This window comes from Lagenorhynchus albirostris, chromosome 7 (assembly GCF_949774975.1).
Source record: "Lagenorhynchus albirostris chromosome 7, mLagAlb1.1, whole genome shotgun sequence".
In the NCBI taxonomy this organism is placed as follows: domain Eukaryota; kingdom Metazoa; phylum Chordata; class Mammalia; order Artiodactyla; family Delphinidae; genus Lagenorhynchus; species Lagenorhynchus albirostris.
In genome coordinates this window covers 67882288-67908044 of record NC_083101.1, presented here as the reverse complement: position 1 = coordinate 67908044, position 25757 = coordinate 67882288, and the positions used below count along the sequence as shown (strand labels likewise).

General features: G+C 41.1%; 1 protein-coding gene across 2 annotated transcripts in view; it reads right to left on the bottom strand.

Moving 5' to 3' along the window:
- The window catches only part of ADAMTSL1 (ADAMTS like 1), a 1031718-nt gene that overhangs the window by 122183 nt on the left and 883778 nt on the right, over nt 1–25757 (bottom strand). For both annotated transcript variants that reach the window (XM_060155110.1, XM_060155111.1), the window contains one exon: nt 18139–18266. In XM_060155110.1, the coding sequence (XP_060011093.1) occupies nt 18139–18266 (128 nt within the window). The remainder of the gene's footprint in view (nt 1–18138; nt 18267–25757) is intronic.

Sequence of the window (25757 nt, the reverse complement as noted above, 5' to 3'; positions counted from 1 at the left end):
ATAGGCAAAAATTAAAGACAAAGAAAAATTATTGAAAGCTGCAAGGGAAAAATGACAAATAACATACAAGGGAACTCCCATAAGGTTAACAGCTGATTTCTCAGCAGAAACTCTACAATCCAGAGGGAGTGGCATGATATACTTAAAGTGATGAAAGGGAAGAAACTACAACCAAGATTACTCTATCCAGCAAGGATCTCATTGAGATTCCATGGAGAAATCAAAAGCTTTATAGCCAAGCAAAAGCTAAGAGAATTCAGCACCACCAAACCAGCTCTACAACAAATGCTAAAGGAACTGCTCTAAGTGGTAAACACAAGAGAAGAAAAGGACCTACAAAAACAAACCCAAAACAATTAAGAAAATGGTCATAGGAACATACATATCGATAATTACCTTAAACATGAATGGATTAAATGCTCCAACCAAAAGACACAGGCTTGCTGAATGGATACAAAAACAAGACCCATATATATGCTGTCTACAAGAGACTCACTTCAGACCTAGGCACACATACAGACTGAAAGTGAGGGGGTGGAAAAAGATATTCCATGCAAATGGAAATCAAAAGAAAGCTGGAGTAGCAATACTCATATCAGATAAAATAGACTTTAAAATAAAGACTATTACAAGAGACAAAGAAGGACACTACAAAATGATCAAGGGATCAATCCAAGAAGAAAATATAACAATTATAAATATATATGCACCCAACATAGGAGCACCTCAATACATAAGGCAACTGCTAACAGCTATAAAAGAGGAAATCGACAGTAACACAATAATAGTGGGGGACTTTAACACCTCACTTACACCAATGGACAGATCATCCAAAATGAAAACAAATGAGGAAACAGAAACTTTAAATGACACAATAGACCAGATAGATTTAATTGATATTTATAGGACATTCCATCCAAAAACAGCAGATTACACTTTCTTCTCAAGTGTGCATGGAACATTCTCCAGGAGAGATCACATCTTGGGTCACAAATCAAACCTCAGTAAATTTAGGAAAACCGAAATCATATCAAGCATCTTTTCTGACCACAACGCTATGAGATTAGAAATGAATTACAGGGAAAAAACATAAGAAAAACACAAACACATGGAAGCTAAACAATACGTTACTAAATAACCAAAAGATCACTGAAGAAATCAAAAAATACCTAGAGACAAATGACAATGAAAACACGACGATCCAAAATCTATGGGGGATCCCGAGGATGGCAGAAGAGTAAGACACGGAGATCACCTTCCTCCCCACAGATACATCAGAAATACAACTAGGTGTGGAACTGCTCCTATAGAACACCTACTGAACGCTGGCAGAAGACCTCAGACCTCCCAAAAGGCAAGAAACTCTCCACGTACCTGGCTACGGCAAAAGAAAAAAACCGAGACAAAAGAATAGGGAAGGGACCTGCACCAGTGAGAGGGAGCTGTGAAGGAGGAAAGGTGTCCACACACTAGGAAGCCCCTTCGCAGGTGGAGACTGCGGGTGGCGGAGTGGGGAAGCTTCTAGCCATGGAGGAGAGTGCAGCAACAGGGGTGCGGAGGGCAAAGCGGAGAGATTCCCGCACAGAGGATCGGTGCCGACCAGCACTCACCAGCCCAAGGGGCTTGTCTGCTCACCCGCCGGGGCAGGCGGTGGCTGGGAGCTGCGGCTCGGGCTTCGGAGCTTAGATCCCAGGGAGAGGACTGGGGTTGGCGGCGTGAACACAGCCTGAAGGGATTAGTGCGCCACGGCTAGCCGGGAGGGAGTCCGGGAAAAGTCTGGAGCTGCCAAAGAGACAAGAGACTTTTTCTTGCCTCTTTGTTTCCTGGTGCGCGAGGAGAGGGGATTAAGAGTGCTGCTTAAAGGAGCTCCAGAGACGGGCGCGAGCCGCGGCTATCAGCGCGGACCCCAGAGACGGGCATGAGACGCTAAGGCTGCTGCTGCCGCCACCAAGAAGCCTGTGTGTGAGCACAGGTCACTATGCCCACCTACCCTCCTGGGAGCCTGTGCAGCCCGCCACTGCCAGGGTCCCGTGATCCAGGGACAACTTCCCCGGGAGAACGCACGGCAGGCCTCAGGCTGTTGCAACGTCACAATGGCCTCATATCCCACAGGTTCGCCCCACATCCGCACCCCTCCTTCCCCCCGGCCTGAGTGAGCCAGTGCCCCCAAATCAGCTGCTCCTTTAACCCCATCCTGTCTGAGCAAAGAACAGACACCCTCAGGCAACCTACATGCAGAGGCGGGGCCAAATTCAAAGCTGAACCCTTGGACTGTGCGACCAGAGAAGAGAAAGGGAAATTTCTCCCAGCAGCCTCAGGAGCAGCAGATTAAAGCTCCACAATCAACTTGATGTACCCTGCATCAGTGGAATACCTGAATAGACAACAAATCATTCCAAATTGAGGAGGTGGACTTTGGGAGCAAAGATATACATATATTTCCCCCTTTTTCTCTTTTTGTGAGTGTGTATATGTATGCTTCTGTGTGGGATTTTGTCCGTATAGCTTTGCTTTTACCATTTGTCCTAGGGTTCTGTCCGACCATTTTTTTTTTTTACTTTTCAAATTTTTTTCTTAATAATTATTTTTTTATTTTAACAACTTTATCTTATTTTATTTTACTTTATTTTATTTTATCCTCTTTCTTTCTATATTTTTTCCCTTTTATTCTGAGCCTTGTGGATGAAAGGCTCTTGGTGCTCCAGCCAGGAGTCAGTGCTGTGCCTCTGAGGTGGGAGAGCCAACGTCTAGACACTGGTCCACAAGAGACCTCCCAGCTCCATGTAATAACAAACAGTGAAAATCTCCCAGAGATCTCCATCTCAATGCCAAGACCCAGCTTCACTCAACGACCAGCAAGATACAGTGCTGGAAACCCTATGCCAAAAAACTAGAAAGACAGGAACACAACCACATCCATTAGCAGAGAGGCTGCCTAAAATCATAAGGCCACAGACACCCCAAAACACACGACCAGACGTGGACCAGCCCAACAGAAAGAGAAGATCCAGCCTCATCCAACAGAACACAGGCACTAGCCCCCTCCACCAGGAAGCCTACACAACCCACTGAAGCAACCTTAAACACTGGGGACAGACAACAAAAACAACGGGAACTATGAACCTGCAGCCTGTGTAAAGGAGACCCCAAACACAGTAAGTTAAGCAAAATGAGAAGACAGAAAAACACACAGCAGATGAAAGAGCAAGGTAAAAACCCACCAGACCTAACAAATGAAGAGGAAACAGGCAGTCTACCTGAAAAAGAATTCAGAATAATGATAGTAAAGATGATCCAAAATCTTGGAAATAGAAGAGAGAAAATACAATAAATGTTTAACAAGGACCTAGAAGAACTAAAGAGCAAACAAACAATGATGAAAAACACAATAAATGAAATTAAAAATTCTCTAGAAGGGATCAATAGCAGAATAACTGATGCAGAAGAACGGATAAGTGATCAGGAAGATAAAATAGTGGAAATAACTACTGCAGAGCAGAATAAAGAAAAAAGAATGAAAAGAACTGAGGACAGTCTCAGAGACCTCTGGGACAACATTAAATGCACCCACATTTGAATTATAGGGATCCCAGAAGAAGAAGAGAAAAAGAAAGGGTCTGAGAAAATATTTGAAGAGATTATAGTTGAAAACTTCCCTAATATGGGAAAGGAAATAGTTAATCAAGTCCAGGAAACACAGAGAGTCCCATACAGGATAAATCCAAGGAGAAACATGTCAAGACACATATTAATCAAACTATCAAATATTAAATACAAAGAAAACATATTAAGAGCAGCAAGGGAAAAACAACAAATAACACACAAGGGAATCCCCATAAGGTCAACAGCTAATCTCTCAGCAGAAACTCTGTAAGCCAGAAAGGAGAGACAGGACATATTTAAAGTGATGAAGGAGAAAAACCTACAACCAAGATTATTCTAGCCGCAAGGATCTCATTCAGATTTGATGGAGAAATTAAAAGCTTTACAGACAAGCAAAAGCTAAGAGAATTCAGCACCATCAAACAAGCTTTACAAGAAATGCTAAAGGAACTTCTCTAGGCAGGAAACACAAGAGAAGGAAAAGACCTACAATAACAAACCCAAAACAATTAAGAAAAGGGGAATAGGAATATACATATTGATATTACCTTAAATGTAAATGGATTAAATGCTCCAACCAAAAGACATAGACTGGCTGAATGGATACAAAAACAAGAGCTGTATATATGCTGTCTACAAGAGACCCACTTCAGACCTAGGCACACATACAGACTAAAAGTGAGGGGATAGAAAAAGATATTCCATGCAAATGGAAATCAAAAGAAAGCTGGACTGGCAATTCTCATATCAGACAAAATAGACTTTAAAATAAAGACTATTACAAGAGGCAAAGAAGGACACTACATAATGATCAAGGGATCAATCCAAGAAGAAGATATAACAATTGTAAATATTTATGCACCCAATATAGATGTAAATCAGTACATGAAGAAAATACTAACAGCCATAAAAGGGGAAATCGATAGTAACACAATCGTAGTAGGGGACTTTAACACCCCACTTTCACCAATGGACAGATCATCCAAAATGAAAATAAATAAGGAAACACAAGCTTTAAATGATACATTAAACAAGATGGACTTAATTGATATTTATAGGACATTCCATCCAAAAACAACAGAATACACTTTCTTCTCAAGTGCTCATGGAACATTCTCCAGGATAGATCATATCTTGTGTCACAAATCAAGCCTTGGTAAATTTAAGAAAATTGAAATCATATCAAATATCTTTTCCAACCACAACGCTATGAGACTAGATATCAATTACAGGAAAAAATCTGTAAAAAAATACAATCACGTGGAGGCTAAACAATACACTATTTAATAACCAAGAGATCACTGGAGAAATCAAAGAGGAATTCCAAAAATACCTAGAAACAAATGATAACGAAAAGACGATGACCAAAAACCTATGGGATGCAGCAAAGGCAGTTCTAAGAGGGAAGTTTATAGCAATACAATCCTACCTTAAGAAACAGAATACATCTCAAATAAACAACATAACCTTGCACCTAAAGCAATTAGAGAAAGAAGAACAAAAAAACTCCAAAGTTAGCAGAAGGAAAGAAATCATAAAGATCAGATCAGAAATAAATGAAAAAGAAATGAAGGAAACGATAGCAAAGATCAATAAAACTAAAAGCTGGTTCTTGAGAAGATAAACAAAATTGATAAACCATTAGCCAGACTCATCCAGAAAAAAAGGGAGAAGACTCAAACTAATAGAATTAGAAATGAAAAAGGAGAAGTAACAACTGACACTGCAGAAATACAAAGGCTCATGAGACATTACTACAAGCAACTCTATGCCAATAAAATGGACAACCTGGAAGAAACAGACAAATTCTTAGAAATGCACAACATTCCGAGACTGAACTAGGAAGAAATAGAAAATATGAACAGACCAATCACAAGCACTGAAATTGAAACTGTTATTAAAAATCTTCCAACAAACGAGAGCCCAGGACCAGATGGCTTCATAGGCAAATTCTATCAAACATTTAGAGAAGAGCTAACACCCATCTTTCTCAAACTCCTCCAAAAAATTGCAGAGGAAGGAACACTCCCAAACTCATTCTACTAGGCCACCATCACGCTGATACCAAAACCAGACAAAGATACTACAAAAAATGAAAACTACAGGCCAATATCACTGATGAACATAGATGCAAAAATCCTCAACAAAATACTAGCAAACAGAATCCAACAGCACATTAAAAGGATCATACACCATGATCAAGTGGAGTTTATTCCAGGAATGCAAGGATATGCAAAGCAATCAATGTGATACACCATATTAATAAATTGAAGGAGAAAAACCATAAGATCATCTCAATCGATGCAGAGAAAGCTTTCGACAAAATTCAACACTCATTTATGATAAAAACTCTGAAGATAGTAGGCACAGAGGTAACTTTTGTCAACATAATAAAGGCCATATATGACAAACCCACAGCAAACATCATTCTCAACGGTGAAAAACTGAAAGCATTTTTCTCTAAGATCAGGAACAAGACAAGGATGTCCACTCACACCAGTATTATTCAACATAGTTTTGGAAGTTTTAGCCATGGTAATCAGAGAAGAAAAAGAAATAAAAGGAATGTAAATTGGAAAAGAAGAAGTAAAACTGTCACTGTTTGCAGATGACATGATACTATACATAGAGAATCCTAAAGATGCCACCAGAAAACTACTAGAGGTAGTCAATGAATTTGGTAAAGTAGCAGGACACAAAATCAATGCACAGAAATCTCTGGCATTCCTATACACTAATGATGAAAAATCTGAAAGTGAAATTAAGAAAACACTCCCATTTACCATTGCAACAAAAAGAATAAAATACCTAGGAATAAACCCACCTAGGCAGACAAAAGGCCTGTATGCAGAAAAGTATAAGACACTGATGAAGGAAATTAAAAATGATACCAACAGATGGAGAGACATACCATGGTCTTGGATTGGAAGAATCAATATTGTGAAAACAACTCTACTACCCAAAGCAATCTACAGAGTCAATGCAATCCCTATGAAACTACCAATGGTATTTTTTACGGAACTAGAACAAAAAATCTTAAAATTTGTATGGGAACACAAAAGACCCAGAAGAGCCAAAGCAATCTTGAGAAAGAAAAATGGAGATGGAAGAATCAGGCGCCCTGACTTCACACTATACTACAAAGCAACAGTAATCAAAACAGTATGGTAGTGGCACAAAAACAGAAATATAGATCAACGGAACAGGATAGAAAGCCCAGAGATAAACCCACACACATATGGTCACCTTATCTTTGAAAAAGGAGGCAAGAATATACAGTGGAGAAAAGACAGCCTCTTCAATAAGTGGGCTAGGAAAACAGGACAGCTACATGTAAAAGAATGAAATTAGAACACTCTCTAACACCATACACAAAAATAAACTCAAGATGGATTAAAGACCTAAATGTAAGGCCAGACACTATCAAACTATTGGAGGAAAACATAGGCAGAACATTCTATGACGTAAATCACAGCAAGATCCTTTTTGACCCACCTCCTACAGGAATGGAAATAAAAATAAAAATAAACAAATGGGACCTAATGAAGCTTCCAAGCTTTTGCACAGCAAAGGAAACCATAAACAAGACCAAAAGACAACACTCAGAATGGGAGAAAATATTTGCAAATAAAGCAACTGACCAAGGATTAATCTCCAAGATTTACGAGCAACTCATGCAGCTCAATATCAAAAAAACAAACAACCCAATCCGAAAATGGGCAGAAGACCTAAACAGACATTTCTCCAAAAAAGATATACAGATTGCCAACAAACACATGAAAGAATGCTCAACATCATTAATCATTAGAGAAGTAGAAATCAAATCTACAATGAGATATCATCTCACAACGGTCAGAATGGTCATCATCAAAAAATCTACAAACAATAAATGCGGGAGATGGTGTGGAGAAAAGGGAACCCTCTTGCACTGTTGGTGGGAATGTAAATTGATACAGCCACTACGGAGAACAGTATGGAGGTTCCTTAAAAAACTACAAATAGAACTACCATGTGACCCAGCAATCCCACTACTGGGCATATATCCTGAGGAAACCATAATTCAAAAAGAGTCATGTACCACAATGTTCATTGCAGCTCTATATACAACAGCCAGGACATGGAAGCAACCTGAGTGTCCATCAACAAATGAGTGGATAAAGAAGATGTGGCCCATATATACAATGGAATATTATTCAGCCATAAAAAGGAACGAAATTGGGCCATTTGTTGAGACGTGGATGGATCTAGAGACTGTCATACAGAGTGAAGTAAGTCAGAAAGAGAAAAATAAATATCGTATATTAACACATGTATGTGGAACCTAGAAAAATGGTACAGATGGACCAGTTTGCAGGTCAGAAGTTGAGACACAGATGTAGAGAACAAACGTATGGACACCAAGCGGGGGAAAGCCATGGGGGGATGGGGATGGTGGTGTGATGAATTGGGTGATTGGGATTGACAAGTATACACTGATGTGTATAAAACTGATGACTAATAAGAACCTGCTGTATAAAAAAATAAAATAAAATTCAAAAATTAAAAAAAAAGAAGACGTACATATATACAATGGAATATTACTCAGCCATAAAAAACAATGAAATAATGCCATTTACAGTAATATGATTGACCTAGAGATTATCATACTAAGTGAAGTAAGTCAGACAGATAAAGACAAATATCATCATATGATATCAGTTGCATATGGAATCTTAAAAAAAAAAGATACAAATGAACTTACTTACAAAACAGAAGCAGACCACAGACTACAAAAACAAACTTATGGGTATCAAAGGGGAAACATGAAGTGGGGGAAGCATAAATTAGGTGTTTGGGATTAACATACACACACTATTATATATAAAATAGATAATCAACAAGGACCTATTATATATCACTGGGAACTCTACTCAATATTCTGTAATAACCTGCATGGGAAAAGAATTTGAAAAAGAATGGATATATGTATATGTATAACTGAATCACTTTGCGGTACACCAGAAACTAACACAATATTGTAAATCAACTATACTCCAATATAAGATAAATTAAATTAAAAATTTTTTAAAAACAGAGGAAAAACTGGATTGTACTTCAAAGTCTTCAGAGGCTCACTGTTGAGTGAGAGGCAGTCTATTCTAGGAAGTGCGCATGTGCATTCACTCCCAAGGAGAACGAGAAGACTTGTTGAAGGTGACGGGGAAACTGGGCAATTTTGGAAACCACGACTGCAGGAGGCAGGTTTGGAGATGACCCAAGCACTCCGGGGAGGATGCAAAAATGGCAAATAGACCTGAGATTATGATTGCAGCGACTGACAGAGTCTTCCTGGAGTACTGCTCAGTTATGGATTCTGGGTTACGTTCAGGAGGACTGAGCAGCAAAAGTGCATGATAAGTAATGATGCCTGCAGGGGGCATGAGCATGAGAATGGTGCCCGCATGGCAGGTGTTCAGACTCCATCCCTCAATAGCTGAGTGGCCTTAGGCAAGTTATTTGGTCTCCCTGTGCCCTTGGTTTTCTACTTCTACGGTTGCTGAGAGCAATAAGCACATTAATGCTTGTAAAACTGTATGAATGATTCCTTAGCACAGCATGAAGTTTGAATAAATGTTAGCTATCATCAGCATTATCCTTGCTATGATACGTGGAGAAAATGCTCTGAGGAGCAGCGTTGGGAACTTCTGATAAACCAAGAAAACACAAAGAAAGGACAAGTTTAAAGAAAGAAAGAGGAAAAAACAGGAAAGAGGAGAGAGAACAAATCTTTTAGTGAGAAGGAACTCAAGTGCTTCTATTTTGCAGAACTGTGAGGGTTTCAGGCTAAACAAAGAAGAAATTATTTAAATACTCCAGCTTCTCCTGAAACTGGTATCAGTCTCCGGACAGACAGAGCTTCAAGTCACACCAAGGCTGGTCTTGTTGGAGTCCCCAGAAAGTATCTACTTCCAGAGAAGTTGTGAAACAACGCATGCCAGGCTGACTTGCAGGTGCCCCCATGACTCTGTTCAAGAAAACTGTAATGAGATCCACAGGAGACCCAAATCTTAATTCAAGAGAAAAGTGAATAAGATAGTGACGCCCACTAATTAAAATATTTGAGTATACAGCAATAAGGTGTTATAAATTTCACATATTTTCACCACCTAAAACTAAGCAAATTGTACTTAATCCAGATTTAATCCATGGATAATGCCTTGTAATCAGTGAGAATATGAAAGCAACACCTTAAGAAATGCTAGCCTCTGCTTACACTGCAATTATCATAGGTCTCTCAGAAGGGCCACCGGAGTGAAATCTGTGAAAACCCCCTGAAATGAGAATTCCCAGTTGACAAACTGAAGAACTCATGAGTCAAATGAAGTTTAAGGAACCACAATCAGTATGAACCTATGAAAACTTGTCTTATGAACCTATGAAAACTTTTCTAAAAATACGAACAACATCTTGTACATTTGAAATCAGTAATGATGGGTCCTGACTATTAATGGCCAGTTACTATCCCTTGCTGGCCAGAAACTTTTCAGGATGTGGCTACCTGGCAATTTCAACAAGAGTTGCTTTGTTACGGATAATAGTCATATTAAAATGCATGATATTTTCTTTAGCCTGGTTCAACTTCCAAGTGCCTTTCATATTTTATAGCTCAGGAATTTTTAACTCCTTCCTGTCCTGCTGTCTCTCTTGCAAGGTCTCCTTCACTCCCACTTCCTGGCTCCTGAGTCAGTGTTTGACCTTTTAGTCAACTCTACACCCTTTCTCCTCACCAGTCCTCTGATACCTTTCCCCATCATCTGTCATTTTTCCTAGGTTTTATTGCAAAAGCTGTCCTTCTTTGCCATCTAGTCTTCTAGTCTCCCAAAGATAAAGGAAGTAAATTATAGAATTTGCAAATGTTAGAATTTCAAGTAAAGGGAGTTTAGAGCTGGTAGTGGTGGGTGGAGATTGCTGTAGTTTATTTGTATGTAAGAGATTCATAGAACTTTTAGATCTAAAAAAAGACCCAAGTCTGCATCTATTTAAAACCCCTCTGTTTACAATAAGGACACAAGTTTATAGTTCTAAATCTGCTCTAAGTTTTGTAATGAGGCAAATCCTTTCCCTAAAATCTTTCTTACCTATTCTATTGTTACAATAAGTTTCCTTTTTAGGAGTAGTAAAAAAATAAATATTTCTCTCCCATCCAAATCATTACATGGTTTTAGTGTAATCTAATAAAATAAATTAGTACACTTTAGTAACACTCTTGACTATACTGGGCAATGAAGTGTAATATATGAGCAGAGAATATAGAAAATGGATGATTTAACCAGAGGGCACTGGTGGCCTCCAGGCCATGTGCAGACCACTGACATGTTTGGTCTGGAAAGAATTTTTTTAAAATTTGATTTAGTTGGGCTCAGTAAAAAAGTAGAGAGATTAAAAACAGAAGGTGTGTGTGTGTGTGCGTGCATGTGCGTGTGTGTGCACACGTGTGTGTGTGTGTGTGCAGGCGTGTGTGTGTGTGTTTTGGTTTGGCTTATATGCAAAAATTGGAAGGTCTACCAACATTAGATTTGTGTTTTCCTTTGACGTTAGTAAGATGAAAATGAGGTGTGCCCTTCAGACAGGGTGTGGTAGGCAGAATAATGTGCCGCCCCCGCCCTCCACAAAGCTGTCCACATTCTAATCCTTGGAATCTGTGACTATGTTATATTACATGACAAAAGGGAATTAAAGTTGCAATTTCCTGCAGTTAAGGTTGCTAATGAACTGACTTTACGATAGGGAGATTATCCTAGATTACTTAGGTGGGCCAGTCTAATCACTTGAGCTCTTAAAATTGAAAGAGGGAGACTGAAGAGTTTGTCAGAGAGAGGCAACATGAGAAAGACTCAACCCCCAACTGCTAGCTTTGAAGATGGAGGAAGAGGGCCAAGGGCTAAGGAATGCAGCAGCCTCTAGAACCTGGGAATGACACTCAGTTAAAACAGGCACCATAGTTGTAGGTCACAATGACCTAAATTCTGCCAACAGTCCAAATGAACAGGGAAAGCATTTTCTCCTGGAGTTTACAGAAAGGAGTGTACCCTGTTGACACCTTGGTTTTATCCTGGTGAGACTGTACTGGACTTCTGACCTACAGAACTGTAAGATAATATATTTGTGCTGTTTTAGGACTCTAAGCTTGTGGTAATTTGTTAGGGCAGCAATAAAAAATGAATACACAGGCCATATACACTGTCTTTGTCACCAAAGTTACTATTCCAACAAAGAAGATATATAAACAACTAATAAGCACGTGAAAACATTGTGAGTCACTAGGGAAATGGAAATTAAAATCACAATGAATTATCACTTTACATCCATGAGGATGGCTGCAATTAAAAAAATAGACAGTAACAAGCATTGGTGAGGATGTGGAGAAACTGGAATCCTCATACACTGCTGATGGAAATATAAAATGGAGCAGGTACTTTGGAACATAGTTGACAGTTTCTTAAAAAGTTCAACATACATGTGCCACCCAATCCAGCAATTCTACTTTGAGGTAGATATACCCAAGAGAAACGAAAACATGTCCACACAAAAACTTGCACATGAATGGTCACTGCAGCATTACTCATGACAGCCAAAAACTGGAAACAACCCAAGTGTCCATCAACTGACAAATGGAAGATGTGGTATATTCATACCATGGAATATTATTCCACCATGAAAAGGAATGCAGCATACGTGTCACAAAATGCGTGAATCCTGAACGTATTATGCTAAGTCAGCAACAAAGCACCATGCGTTACTCTATTTATTTGAAGTGTCTAGAATAGGCAGATCTATGAAGACAGAGTATATTAGTAGTTACCTAGGGCTGGAGGAAATGGGGGCATTGGGGAATGATGGCTAAGAGGTGTGGAGTTTATTTGGGGATAATGAAAATGTTCTAAAATTGAGTGTGGTAATGGAGGCACAACTCTGTACTAAAAGCCACTGAATTGTATACTTTAAATGGTTGACTTGTACAGTGTATGAATTACACCTCCATGGAGTTTTTCAACAAACAATAACCTTGGTTTGCTGTGATGGTTACACAACTTAAAAATTTTGCTAAAATATCACTGAATTGAACACTTACAATGGGTGAATATTATGGGATGTAAACTATACCTCAATAAAGCTGATAAAACATTTTTAACCAAATTTAACCTTTTCTTGATGAGTCAGGGTCCACACTGTGACTACTAATTAATTATCTTGCACGAAAAAGTGAGAAGAACTTGGCATTTCTCCACCTTTGTGATTCTGTTTAGTTGGTGTGCCTTTGGTATCAATATTGCAGGGCCCTTAGGATCTAAGGAAGTGGGTAGGGCTTAGACTGCCCTTTCTTGCACGTCCCCGGGCTGCATGGCTTCCTTCTCCTCCCTTGGTTCAATCACCATTCCCTGAAGATATTTTTGCCAATGCCAGCGTGTCAGGTTACTCAGGTTACTGCCATTACCTCTTCTGATCATTCGATTGAAGTTGACAACTCCCCAGGTCACAGCAAGTGATGCTGACCTAACTTCTTCTGCATGTTCCACTGCAGAGTCCTAGACGAGAGACCCCATACCCAGTACAGCTGCATGATGTTGCAGCCTCTCCTAGAAACAACCAAGGATATGGTACCCACTACATGTCCAACCACCCATCCTTCCTTCATTCCATTGGACAGATGCGGGAATTGCTTTTTCAGGATGTGAGCTGGGTTAGCCTAGATCATTTGTGCTTCCTTGTTTGTTTCCTCTAGTCTACTGGGGAGCGGAGTAAGTTGGATTCTCCTGCTATACTCTCATCCATTTTACCTGAATTCTCTAAAAGCTAGGCCTCTGCAGTGGGCATGCTACACATCTATACATATTGAGGAAAACGTAAGGAACCTGGTTACCTGGTATTGTATTAGATAATGAAGTCCCTTGATGGCAGCTTGAATCAGTCAGTGGCCATTACCCTGTTGCTCAGAGCACCACTGGGAAGTCAGCCAAACTTGTGTGCCTTTCCCTCTGATCTAGTTAGTACACTGGGGCAAACCTTCCTTTGTCCGTCTTTCCTTTGTCGGTCTTTCCTCTTGGTGACAAACCCTTCTCTGAGCCTCTCTCTCTATGAAGCAAAATCCTCCTCTGCTTAACAGTGGCTGGATGAAAAATTCAGAAATGCCAATTTGAAATGACTGACGTTATGAAAAGCTTACAAAACTGCTTGTCTTTTATTGCAGTTACTAAATCATGAGGAGGGGGCCGAGAAAGAAGAATTAAAAAAAAACAACAACTGCCTTTTATTTTTATTTTCCCAGTGAGGTTTCTGTGATCTCTTTATTAGACACAATATGTGTCAGCTATTCAACTCATAAAAACGCAGAAAAACATGCCAGGAAAGGAGGAATATTTTCTGTCTCTCTTTTCCTGCGAAAACTTTGGATGAGCTCATCTGTGTTCTCTCCTTTCAATGAAAGATACACTCATCCCTCAGCCCCCATCTTCTTCTCATTTTCCATTGATGATGTCAAGCAGGCCTTACAGTATCTCTTTTGTGATCTTATAAAATCAATGACAACCAAAAACGTTTCCCTTATGGCTATGACCTCATCAATGGCTTACACCTGGACAAGCCTCATCTGCATTGGTAAGTAAAGCTCCCCTCCACTGATCCAGACTGAAGCAATTTACCAGGAAACTACTGCTTTCCTTCAAAACGCTGCCTACGCCATTCAGATCTGGAAGCCTTCTGAGCAACTCTGGCTGAGTGCTGAATCTGACTAGTCAAGACGGCTCTCCAATCTTAGTGCCTGTCTTTGCACACACCAGAAACTCTTCTTTTCCTGTGTTTAAACCCGCACACAAAGTAATCAGTTCTTCAACATGTTAGGCATGTGACATTTTGGTGACATTCTTATACTCCTCCCTAGCCCCTGCTACCCTCCCCTCTCATTTACCTTCTGAGCAGTGAAACAGGCATCCAATTAAGTCAGTTTAGGACAGAAGGGAATTTTGTGCCACTGGGTCTACATGGCTGTGAGTTTCCGGAACCAGGGAAGTAGGTAGGGAAACATTGCCATCTCCATGCTGAGACATACTCGCAAAGTACTCTCAAACCTTTGGGACTTAAAACATAAAATCAACACATACTGATGAGTTTGGAGAGAAGCAAAGGGCTCTAAAGACAATATCTTACAGGCTCAAACAGGGCAGAGCAAGGAAGGTTTGGTGTGTCTAAAGCTAAATGCTGTTTCTATGTTTAAGCAAAAACTGCGTAGAGAGTACCAATGGACCCACAATGAACCTAAGAAGCAGAATTGACAACACACTCAACTCAGAGGATGGGGCAACTCAACAGGAGAGGTCCAATTATGGGCCAGGGAGGGTTCACCAGACCTCCCTTCCTCTGGCTCACGTGAAATGTTCCTCGTGTAGCCACCTCCCTTGCTCTGGACCCAGGCACTCCAACCGCTTTTCAGATAGCTAATTCAGCTTCCCCCTTGACATTGAGATGCTGAGACATTAGCGTGAGGTGCTCTACAAAGGGTCTGTGAGCATTCCGGTCTCGGAAAAGGAGTTTCCCCTACCGTAAAAATAACCTGGCTTTTGTTTTATCCTCACAATAATAATAAGAGCTAACGAGTATTGAGCGCTTGCTACATGCTAGGCATACTTATAAGCATTTTACATGATGAAGGCATTTAATCTCCACAAGAACCTTCTGAGTCAAACACTATTATTATCACCATATGACAAATCAAGAAACTGAGTCAGAGAGTGTAAAGAAGCTGCTCAGCGTTATGTAGCTTGGATGTGACAGAGTCAGGCTTCAAATCCAGACCATGAGGCTCCAGAGCCTGCAGGCTTAACTGCCATGCCACGCCTGCTCTTGTGAATTACTACGAACCAATTTCCCTGCATCTGGTTGATCCAGGTGCACAGGCGAGGCCAAAATCCACACATTTCTTACAAAATCATGGAGGTACCTGAGTGCTCGAGCCTCCAGAAAACTCTTGTTTTTCCTTTTGGCCTGCATTTATATAGAAGTCAAGGTAAAAAAAACCCAGAAAAAACTGTACAATGTCTTTAAAGGCACAGAAGCACTGAGATTTACCACGAGGATTTGATCACAAGTGAGCTGAATCAGCCCCTAAGTCCGTACTTGAAAATTTTCAGTGTGAAGACATACAGTGGAAAATACGTGGAAGCAAAGTTGGGCTTATGTTTTACACATTTTAAAATCGTTTTCAGGATGTGTTTCATTTTAGGAGAGCTAGAGAAAGAAAAGGAAACATTTATTGAGTGTGAACTATGTGCCTGGCATTGGGCTGAGGGCTTTTTCACACGTGCAATCTTATTTAACCTCACAACAATCCTGTGAAATAGGATTAATTTCACTCTTACGGCTGAGAACAAAGACTCTGAGGTTATACACTTTGTTCAAGGTCACACGGTTAATGAACAGTATAACCGGTAATAAGATTTAGAAATGCGCCACATCTATCCCCTGCAAACTGCCGCCCCGCACCCATTTACGTTATATTTAGGTTGTATCTTATACACCTATGTGGGGTACCTTTGAAGGAAACTGTAACTGTCTCTGCATTTGAGGTAGTCACGCATGCATCTATTGCCTTCACTAGTCTGTAAGCGTCACGAATCACAGAACTCGGGTCTAACTTGTTGCTCTTCGTCAGTAATGTGTGGCAGAGGGTGTGAGTCACTTAAAACTGTGAGTGCAGACGTTGACACCAGGCTAGACGATAATCCCAGGTAAAGACACAAATGCAGTCTGAAAGCAGCGTATCCATTTTGGGCCTTACCTTTCAGAGGGACTGCTTGACAGACCTGCTAGCAGACCTGAACAAACCCCTCCACTGAAGCCCATGGATGCAGCTTCCTAAGCCCTGGGTGTGGTGTGCGTGAACTACTTCACCACTCAGCTCCTTTTCTCCCTTTCCCCCGGTGCCTCTCTGGCTGCTCTCTTTCTTCCCTGGCTTTGAATATTTTGGCAGCCTCCAATAGCTTCTCTTCAAAGAGCTGAAGACAAGCCTGATGTTACAATTGCTTTGCTTAATTCCAGACAGGTTTCCGTATTAAATTCAGGTGAACAAAGGGTATTTAGTCTGTGACAGAGCTGAACCGTATCTGGATAAATATAAACAAGAGAGTTAATCCTGTAAGAGCCCTACTTGCCAGCAGTTGGAAGGGTGTCAGCAGTGCCCTGGCCAAGGAAGATGGGAGGGGGTAAGGCAGAAGAGAATTAACCAGACGGGTGCCGAGCATCTGGACTCTGTATAATGAAGAGGGGCATAAAGATTGTGACTGGAATACATTAGGAGCAAAGCAAATGTTCTATTCACACACACACACAAAATAGGCATTAATATCAGTCTGTAATCCACCCCAGGGCCCCTTAGCTCGCCTTATTCTTTGTTGACTTTCATCCTCTCTGCAAAGCGTCCGCTCAAGGTCCCTTCCCAGATCAGCCTTAGGTCATGGGGGAGATATACTGTTGCTAAACAGATATGCAAGGGAGCAGCATGAGTGACTGAAAAACAGTGTGACAACATAATCCCGGCGTGGACGGATGAGGTCAGTGTGGGGTGATGTCGGCTTTTCTAGCATCTACTGAATCATCTGATGGGAGCGGCAATGGAAAAGAATAAATACAAACACATGCAACACACCGCCACAAAGGCTGCACGGCCCAGATCCGAGGAAAGGGAGCCCGGGTTGGTAGCATCAGTGGGGAGAAGGGGGAACAACGATCTGCGGGTTAGGAAACCTCAGTTCCCTTTTTCCCTGCCACCAGCTGAGCGGCTATGTGACCTCAGGTTGCCTGGCCTCTGAGAACTGAGGGCTCTGGGCTAGCTGGTATCTAAGGTCTCTTTCAGTTTCAAAGGCAAGGATCTGTCCTATGTAAGAGAGGTTTTATAAGGGTACCTTACTACGAGACCACAACCTTGGGAAGCACAGTACTCTGAATCGCAATTTTCTGAAGTTGCTATGTGTAGAATGGTTTGCCTAACCTCTATGGATAAAGGTGAAGTGTAGGCAGGTGTATTAGACCAAGAGGTTGAAATAAACAGTCACAGAGAAGAACACCTGTGCTCCAACCCACAGCCACAGAATTCCAACTACCCAGGTCTTAAAGTCTTCTTTGCAGCAGGTGGACGGAGGAGAAATGAAAAGATCATTCAATGATCTTAGGTCCTGATTCACGTTCCCCAACAGGCTACTTACTTGTATACATCTCCTTTGCTCATGTTCGGTCTGCCTGGAGTATTTCCTGCATCTCTGTTTATCAAAATTCTACTCCAAGTCTAAGACCTCTCAGGTAGAGTGAAACTGCACCCTCTTTGGTTATCAGCACTTATTTCATTCTATCTCATATTACACTTTATCTCCATCTGATTACAATTACAGATTACAAACTTCCGGAGGCAGGGTATGGATCTCATTTATGTCTGTGTCCCTGGGCCTGCTTGGCACGTTGCAGGCACCGGTCAACGGTTTCTCAATTGAACAGGGATTTCCACGTTACCTGCTAATGTGACGGCAATGGAGACAGAGTCATATCCCAAGGCATTTGTGGCATTACAAGTGTAGAAACCCACATCAGCTTCCACGGGGGCCAGGATCTGTAAGGAATCATCTGGCTGTAGAAGAATCCTGGAGCAACAGAAAAGAAATGTAGGCCTGGTCAGGTCGGTTGACTCCTTTTTGGCATTGGCTATTGGTAAAGCTGGAAGGAACCTCAGGGGCAGTCACAACCCTGTTTTAACAACAGGCACAAACCAGCCACAGTGATACCCAGGAAACCAGCCTCTCTTGCCACTTTGATGGGTGTGATTCTGTTAGCAAGCCCAGATAAGGAGCTTTTGGATTGCTTATGCAGTTTGTTGATTACTCGGACTAAACGCTAACAGCTGGAGCAGGCAGCATACGTGTGCTGAATACACATACACACACAGTGGGGGTGAGAGGAGATGCTAGAACGAATGCTGCAGAGCGATTTGGGGAAGGCTTCTTCAGGAAAAGGCAAAGTTATGCAGGAGGAGTGGGGCTTGGCTGGATGGTGGAAAGTAGGCAGGGCTTCCAGATACGGAGAAAGGCATCTGTTAAGGCTTGGAGGTGGGAGACAAGCAGCCAGATTGAATACTGACGAGAGGATGCACACGTTAGAAGGAAATCGGATGTGTAACTGTATCTCAATTCTATTGCCTTCACAGTCTGTAAATATCACTGGGCACAGAAATTAGACCTTAGTTATTGTTCTATTTCCCACAATGCTTGGCAGAGGGCCCTTTGTAGTGAGGGTGCCAACAGAATGAAGGTAAAGCCTGCCCTTCGGGGTCACGGTAGAGAAAATTCCAGGATAATCACCACACAGTTCAGATACTTTACCTGAAAAGAATTATAAGAATCAAATTGTGAGTACCTTCCACAAGCCTCAGAATCCACTCCTCTCTCAGTCTACTATTTGTTTCTTTTCTAGGTTCATGCCATTTCTAGGAACTACCTGTGACATGATGGCAGGCAAGCAGATTAATGTCTAATGATGACTTGAAGCTGATGTCCTGATGAGGCTGATGATAACTGGAGTGTGTATGCGGAGGTGGGAAACTAGAAGGGTTGGGGGGAGGACTGGATGGGAACTTGCCGAGATCCAGCGCCAGACCTGGCAGGGCCTTAGGTCAATAAATCATGCAACAGCACAGAAGTGATTTAGCGGTGGATTTGGGGTTCCTGCAGTCAGTCATTTCCATCTTTGTGATTATTTCCACCTCTCTGATTTCCAAAGGCTCCAAGAACTGTTCACCTAATATCATGTTAACATCCATCCAGAGGAAGAAAGCAGGTAAGGGGTCGTTTTTCAGGAAAGGGAAAGAACATGAAAAGGTCAGGGAACTCACAAGACTTAGTGGTGAAATTAAGACTAGGAATCACATCTCCTGTCCCAGCAGCAGTCTCCCACTATCCAATTCTTTTTCTTTACTATGTCTCTTGCTGGGTCCTCTCCAGACTCTATGGTATTTGCAATTTGGTGTCACCTCTAGTCAGCTCTTAATTATTCTGAGGTGGGTGACCAGTCTGCCAATGAATCAGGCTTCCTCAGCTCTGCTTTTGGCCTTGGACCTGTTGCTTTGCTTTTTCTTACCTCCTCTTGGAGGAAAGGCAGGAGAGAGAAAGAGCAAGGCTTACATCAATCATTCTTCAATTTGGCTAGGTCTGGGCAGTTCAGATAAAAATAGGGAAGGAAATAGAAAATCTCAGCTAAAGGGAAGTTTCTGGGTGGTTTGTGTTTGATTCAGTGCCGTTCCAGACCATCACCGCTGTTACAGGGACAGTCTAGCTTCTGTGGCATTGAACTAGAGCTGAAACTTTGTGGGGGATGACAGAGAGGCTATGAGACATTGTGATAGAGCTCATCCACCCATTCATTCACTCATTCACCCATGTGAGGTGTTTTCTCTCAAAGTCAACAATTACATACTGCTTAGTTTATTTCAAAGAGCTAATGAGAGAAAGATGATTATATAATTTGCTTATCTTTAGTAAGCCATACAATATTTTAAGTAATAATATCACTGTTGTTTTGTAGGAATCTTAACAGATGCATCATAGTATCACTGCTAAATCTTTTCAGGTGTTCAGGCTGTTTTAGATTAAAAAAATGAAACATTGACTTAATGATTTAAATCTTTATGATGTCCCAGGAACATGGATGCCTCCAAAAGAATTTCCAAACGGGAATATTGAAAGCAGGCTTCACCAAATTTCATTAGAACTGACAATTTACGATGACGGAACGTAGTGGATCATTAATCAGGTTTACCATCCTCAAAAGGCAGGGATTAAGATTTGCTAAATTCCTAAGTCTGTTGGCATAGTTCCTTCCCTATCAGAGCCCTATCAGAAGGGGTTCTTGAAGGGAACATTTAGAGCACAAGACTAGAAGACAGGTCTTCTGAACTTGACTTTGTTTCTACGTTTTACCATTGGCAAATCCCTTCTTCTTTCTACATTTCAGCTTATCACGTTCTAAACCCCAGTCGAAGTATGTTTTCTTATCCGGCAGAAGGAACAGTTAAAATGAGGTATATAAGGAAGCTGCAGACCACCTTCTGGTATTTCCAATGACCCTTCTGTTGGTAATGCTGGACACCCTGAATGAAGAATTAAATGTGAGGAAGGACAGGGGATGAAAAGGTTGTGAGGAAGAAAGGGAGAGGGGCTCACGGTTCTGGCCGATATCCCCCCGCCAGACAGTTTATTAGCTCTCTATATTCAGATCATATTTTCTTCCTGTAGAACTACTGCACCTGCCTGATCTCAAGAAGGGAGTTGTAAATCCCACTCCCACACTGGGCCTGACACATGTAACTTTTTTAAAGTGGTGGTTAGCTTTTATAGCTGCATCAGTTCCTCCAGGCACCGGTGCTACTGAGTGAGTCTTGATGCTTCCTGCCCGTATGAAGCCTGGAAAAGAATTCCCACAAAGTTGGTGAAGAGAAGGGGGAGCTCCATCACACTGGGCACAAAGCCATGAGGGTCTGAATTAAGATGGGAATAATGGGAATGGAAAAAAAGGAATCTAGATCTCAAAATTTAGCATTCATATATTCTTCTATTCCGTAAAATGTATACAAAGATAAAGAAGCTAAAATATTTGCCTTCATAAAACAGTCTTAAATATTGTCTTGAGATAAAATCTACATGGGACAAAATCTGAATTTCTCATTTATTGTGTATACTTAGAAATTGTTTCTAGATATAAAACTGAACTCTTTAGCTCAAGGAGGTACATAATTATTTGGTGTGCGAGTAGGGATTTGAAATAGGGTTTCTTGGTCCAGTACTTTTTTCCAATCTCTCAGGCCTTTAATATGCCCATAAAATTGGTAGATGGGAGTTTGGAGGCTGCCACTAGGGGGAGCAATACTTCTGGAGAGGCTTCCCATGCAGGACTCTCTAGGAAACATGACAAGGCAAAGGAAAGGGCTTGCTGGAGACTGAGGTTTGCTTTAGTCTCTCTATCTAGCCTGGCATCTAGGGAGAGAGATTCCTGGGTTAAAAACATTTTCTTTGTATTTCAGGCATCAACTCTATTAATGTAACTTAATTTGTTGGTAGCTGACTTCTGTCAGCTTGAATTTAGGTTTCAAATTTGACAGGCCTGTTTTAGAATGCACAGGCACAGAAACATAGTGCTGCTTTCCAAACAAAACCAGAAAGATTTCTCGGGTTGTTTTGGAATTTATGGAATTAGAGGATGAGGGGACGTGGATTGGGGCATAATTAAGACATACATAGCGAATAGTACTGTGGTCATATTAGGTATATTAATACTCTCTGCTTTTCTCCCATACCCACAATCCCTTTTGGTTTACTGGGCTAAAACTTACTGCTTTATTTCTTTGGTCATTATTTTTAGCTAGAAAATGAAAGCATAGTTTTGCTTTTCTCGTGGCCTTTACTTGTAAGCTTCTTTGTGACAGTTTGTCTTCTCAAGCATTCTACAAATTAAGGACAACTTGAGAGAATACAGATAATTGTTTTAGTTACACAAGTGAAGCCCTTGTTGTCCAAACGAGTAGGATATGGACAAAGTGCTCGTGGGCCAGTCCTACCAAGCACAAGCTCCTTGTGGTGGAATTCTCTCCTCTGCATTTGCCATGCATAGTCAGAAGGTACTCTCATTTGAAAAGGAGGCCGCTCTGGGTGTCTAGAGGAAAGGCTCTAGCAATCCTGTGTGTGGGGTGGCATGATGATGCCTTCTAAATCCTTGGCTCAATGGTAACACCACTGTCTTGTACAGGATCACCTGTCAAAGTCATGTCCACAACCAACCATGTGAAACTGCGGTAGAGGGGAAGGCTTCCCGACTTCAGTCAAGAGACATAGACTCACGTGGTGTTCTTGGGCAAGCCTTTCAGCTCTACGAGCCTCTAAGTTCCTTCTGCAAATTGAGGATAACACCTCAGAGAGTTCTTGTGAGGATCAAATAAAGGAGTAAGCTTACTGTTTCTGAGGACCTATTCTAAGAAACAGTGTCTTACTGTTTTCTAAGTAAAAAAGTATCAGCTTAAGCATCAGATACATCTAGTAAATTAGTAATTTTTGATGGTACAGGTGTGGGTAACCTACATTACCATCTTGAAAGTCCTCCTTGGAATTTCCAGTTGTCAGAGGAAAATTTCAAGCTCTGGACACAGAAATACCCATTTGTTACATCGGCCATGATGTACCATCTCAGGCCTCTCACCTTAACAAATCATTCTTAAACCCATTTTAGGTCTCAGCATATGACTAGAACCTAGAAATTATAGGTACATCCTTTCTTTTTAGAACAGTGTCTTCCTCATCTTTTCAAACTTATCTGTCCCACATCCCAACACAAACTTGTCTTTCCACTCAAGATGGCCTCTTTGACTCTCCTTGTCATTAGTTTTGGACAGAGTTCATGTTCTTCCTCCTTCTGTTGATCCTTCCAAATTCTCCCCATCCCTTAAGAGTAAGTTCAAGTTCAACCTCCCGTTACCACAGTCCACAAGAATCCCTTCCTTTCCTGATCTACCAGAGCTGTTTTAAATTGTACTACAAAGCCTTTCCATTCTACATCTCATTCCTTCAGTTAGATTGTAAATGAATACTTCAAGGGCTGGGACACCTACTTCTTTTATAGTTCTCTCTTCAATATTCAGTATAGTGCTGGCATGCTGAATAAATACTTAATAAAGACTTCTTTAGTGACCTCCAAAGCAATGGAGCTGAAAATGATCATTTTGACAATATAGCACACTGGATAAGAGCACAGACTCCAGAGTCACGGTGACTGGGTCCCAACCCCAGCTGTACCACATGGTAGCTTTGTAACCTTGGACCAGTAATTTACTTCTCAGTGACACAGTTTTCTCCTCTATAGAATGAGGAGAATTACTGCACCCACCTAGGGTTGTTGCGAATATTCTGCGTGAGTTCCGGTATTTCAAGAACACAGAAAAGTACTTGACATAGTAAATACTACAGAAGTGCAGGTTACTATTATTATTTGGTTGTTGTTGTCGACAACACCATCACCATCATCACTCACTCTTCATGTCTGAACCTGTGTATTGTGGACGTTGTGAGGATCTGCTTTGACATGGGTAAATGACTGAGAAATGCAGCGTTTTCAAGAAAAAAAATGTAAGTTAGGGCCATGGCCAGGTGGTAAGGCATTTGCCCTGTGAGAGAGCAGGGCATGGGCCCCAGTGTGTTTACCTTGGTGGCAGCCCTGGAGATGGGAAAGAGGAGGAGAGGACTGAGGCCACATGGCACACTGGGTTGGCAACTGCCTCAGTTCCATTCTTGACTCAGGAATCTCGGAATAAGGACAACTAGTTATTTCCATAACTGTTTTAACACTATTAACCAAATACTGAAATCTCAGAACACTTAAAAGAAAAAAAGCCAGAATTCTGCAATTGCAAAAAAAGTATAGAAATAAGAGTAAAAGAATAAGAATTGGAAAAAAGTGCGCTTAGAAGTGAGTAAGTTAAGGGGTACTGTGCAAAGAACGTCAGCTCCCAACTCCTAGGGGGACATGTTAAGGTCTTTTCCTTACCCTGAAATGCAGATTTTTTTTTTTCTTTTTTCTGCTTAGGAATTCCTAAGATTAGGATAATCAAATCTACCACAAAGGGAGAGTGGGAACAGGTATCTAGTAGATAAGTGGACAAATTTTATTCTATCATGTTACTAGATTGACATTATCATCGCATTTTAGAGAGAACGCAAAAGCTCAGAGAAGTAGCTCACTCAGCTGGTGCACGGAATCAGGAATGGGGAATGACCTTTGACCTTTAAAAAAACTGACTCTATTCAAGCATCCGCTGGGGCCTAATAGGAAGGCCTGTGGTTTGGCTTCATTTTGGGTTGGGGGTAAGTTGTGCGAAGATTTGTAGTTACTCAGGGAAATGGACAGTCACTAACAAGAACATTCTGGATTTTAAGTAGCTTGAAGCTGGAGGACAGAAAGAATGCTGTGAGAAGACGTCCTCCGCGAGGAAGAAGTTTTTTCCAAAACCAAAAAATATAGTAGCCCAGAGACTTGCAAGGGAGAGCTTTGTTTTGTACAGATATTTTAGGGAACAGATTTGAGGTTCATGAAGAGCTCTGTATCACCATTTGGTGAGGGCAACTTTGTTTTTAACCTTGGCTGTTCTTAATTTAATTGCAACTAAAAGTTATTTAATGCTGGAAGCTCCATGACTGCTCCAGGTGGAAGTATAGAAAATACTTTTGGAATGGGAAAGGTCACCTAACCACGCACTCTTAACCCTGTCCTAATACTTTCTGCCAAACCCTTCAGCTTCCTTCTCTTAAGAAAATCATAAAGTCTTGAATTTGCTAATATGAGTAGTTCCATCTGCCTGCTGGGTAATTCATTTCAAACTACAGACCTCTGCATGAAATGACTCTGACTGGATTTCCTATTTACCTTGAATAGAGATCACCAAACTCCAGTTGGCTGCCGCCTGCTTTTGTAAATAAAGTTTTATTGGCACGCGGCCACAGCAGATTAAGAACTTTCTATGGCTGCTTTTACGCTACGTTGGCAGAATTGAGTGGTTGAGGCAGAGACGGGATTGCCTGCAAAGCTAAAATGTTTACTATCCGGCCCTTTACAAGAAAAGTTTGCTGACCCTGACCTAGAACATGGAAGCACTTTCATTTCTGGTTTGTTTCAGGATCTTCCTCATTTGTATGAAAATGTTAACCACTTTTTCAGAACTGCTATTTGCTAGGACCACTTTGCTAGGAAGAATAAATTAACTGCTAGGGGGATCTTTTGAGACCCTCTAGCTTTTCAGACAGTGGCTGGTTGTCATTGATTGTCTCTGGTTGTCACTGATGTCCTCTAATGTTCTCTGCTGTCTGATTCATGCTAGCCATTTCTGTGACCTTGCATTGATCTTCTGTACATTTTTTTTTTGGTTAAGCTTATGTATTTACTGGGATGGCTCCTTTTTCTCTGACTTGCTATTCTTACACTTTTCAACAGGGAGAAACATTTGTCCTCCCCATTTCCTCTAGTTCTATAAAGGAAACAAGCCAAACCAAATTGAAATTGGTTTCTTCTTCCCTCCCTAACTGCCCAGCCTCCAGTTTTTATAT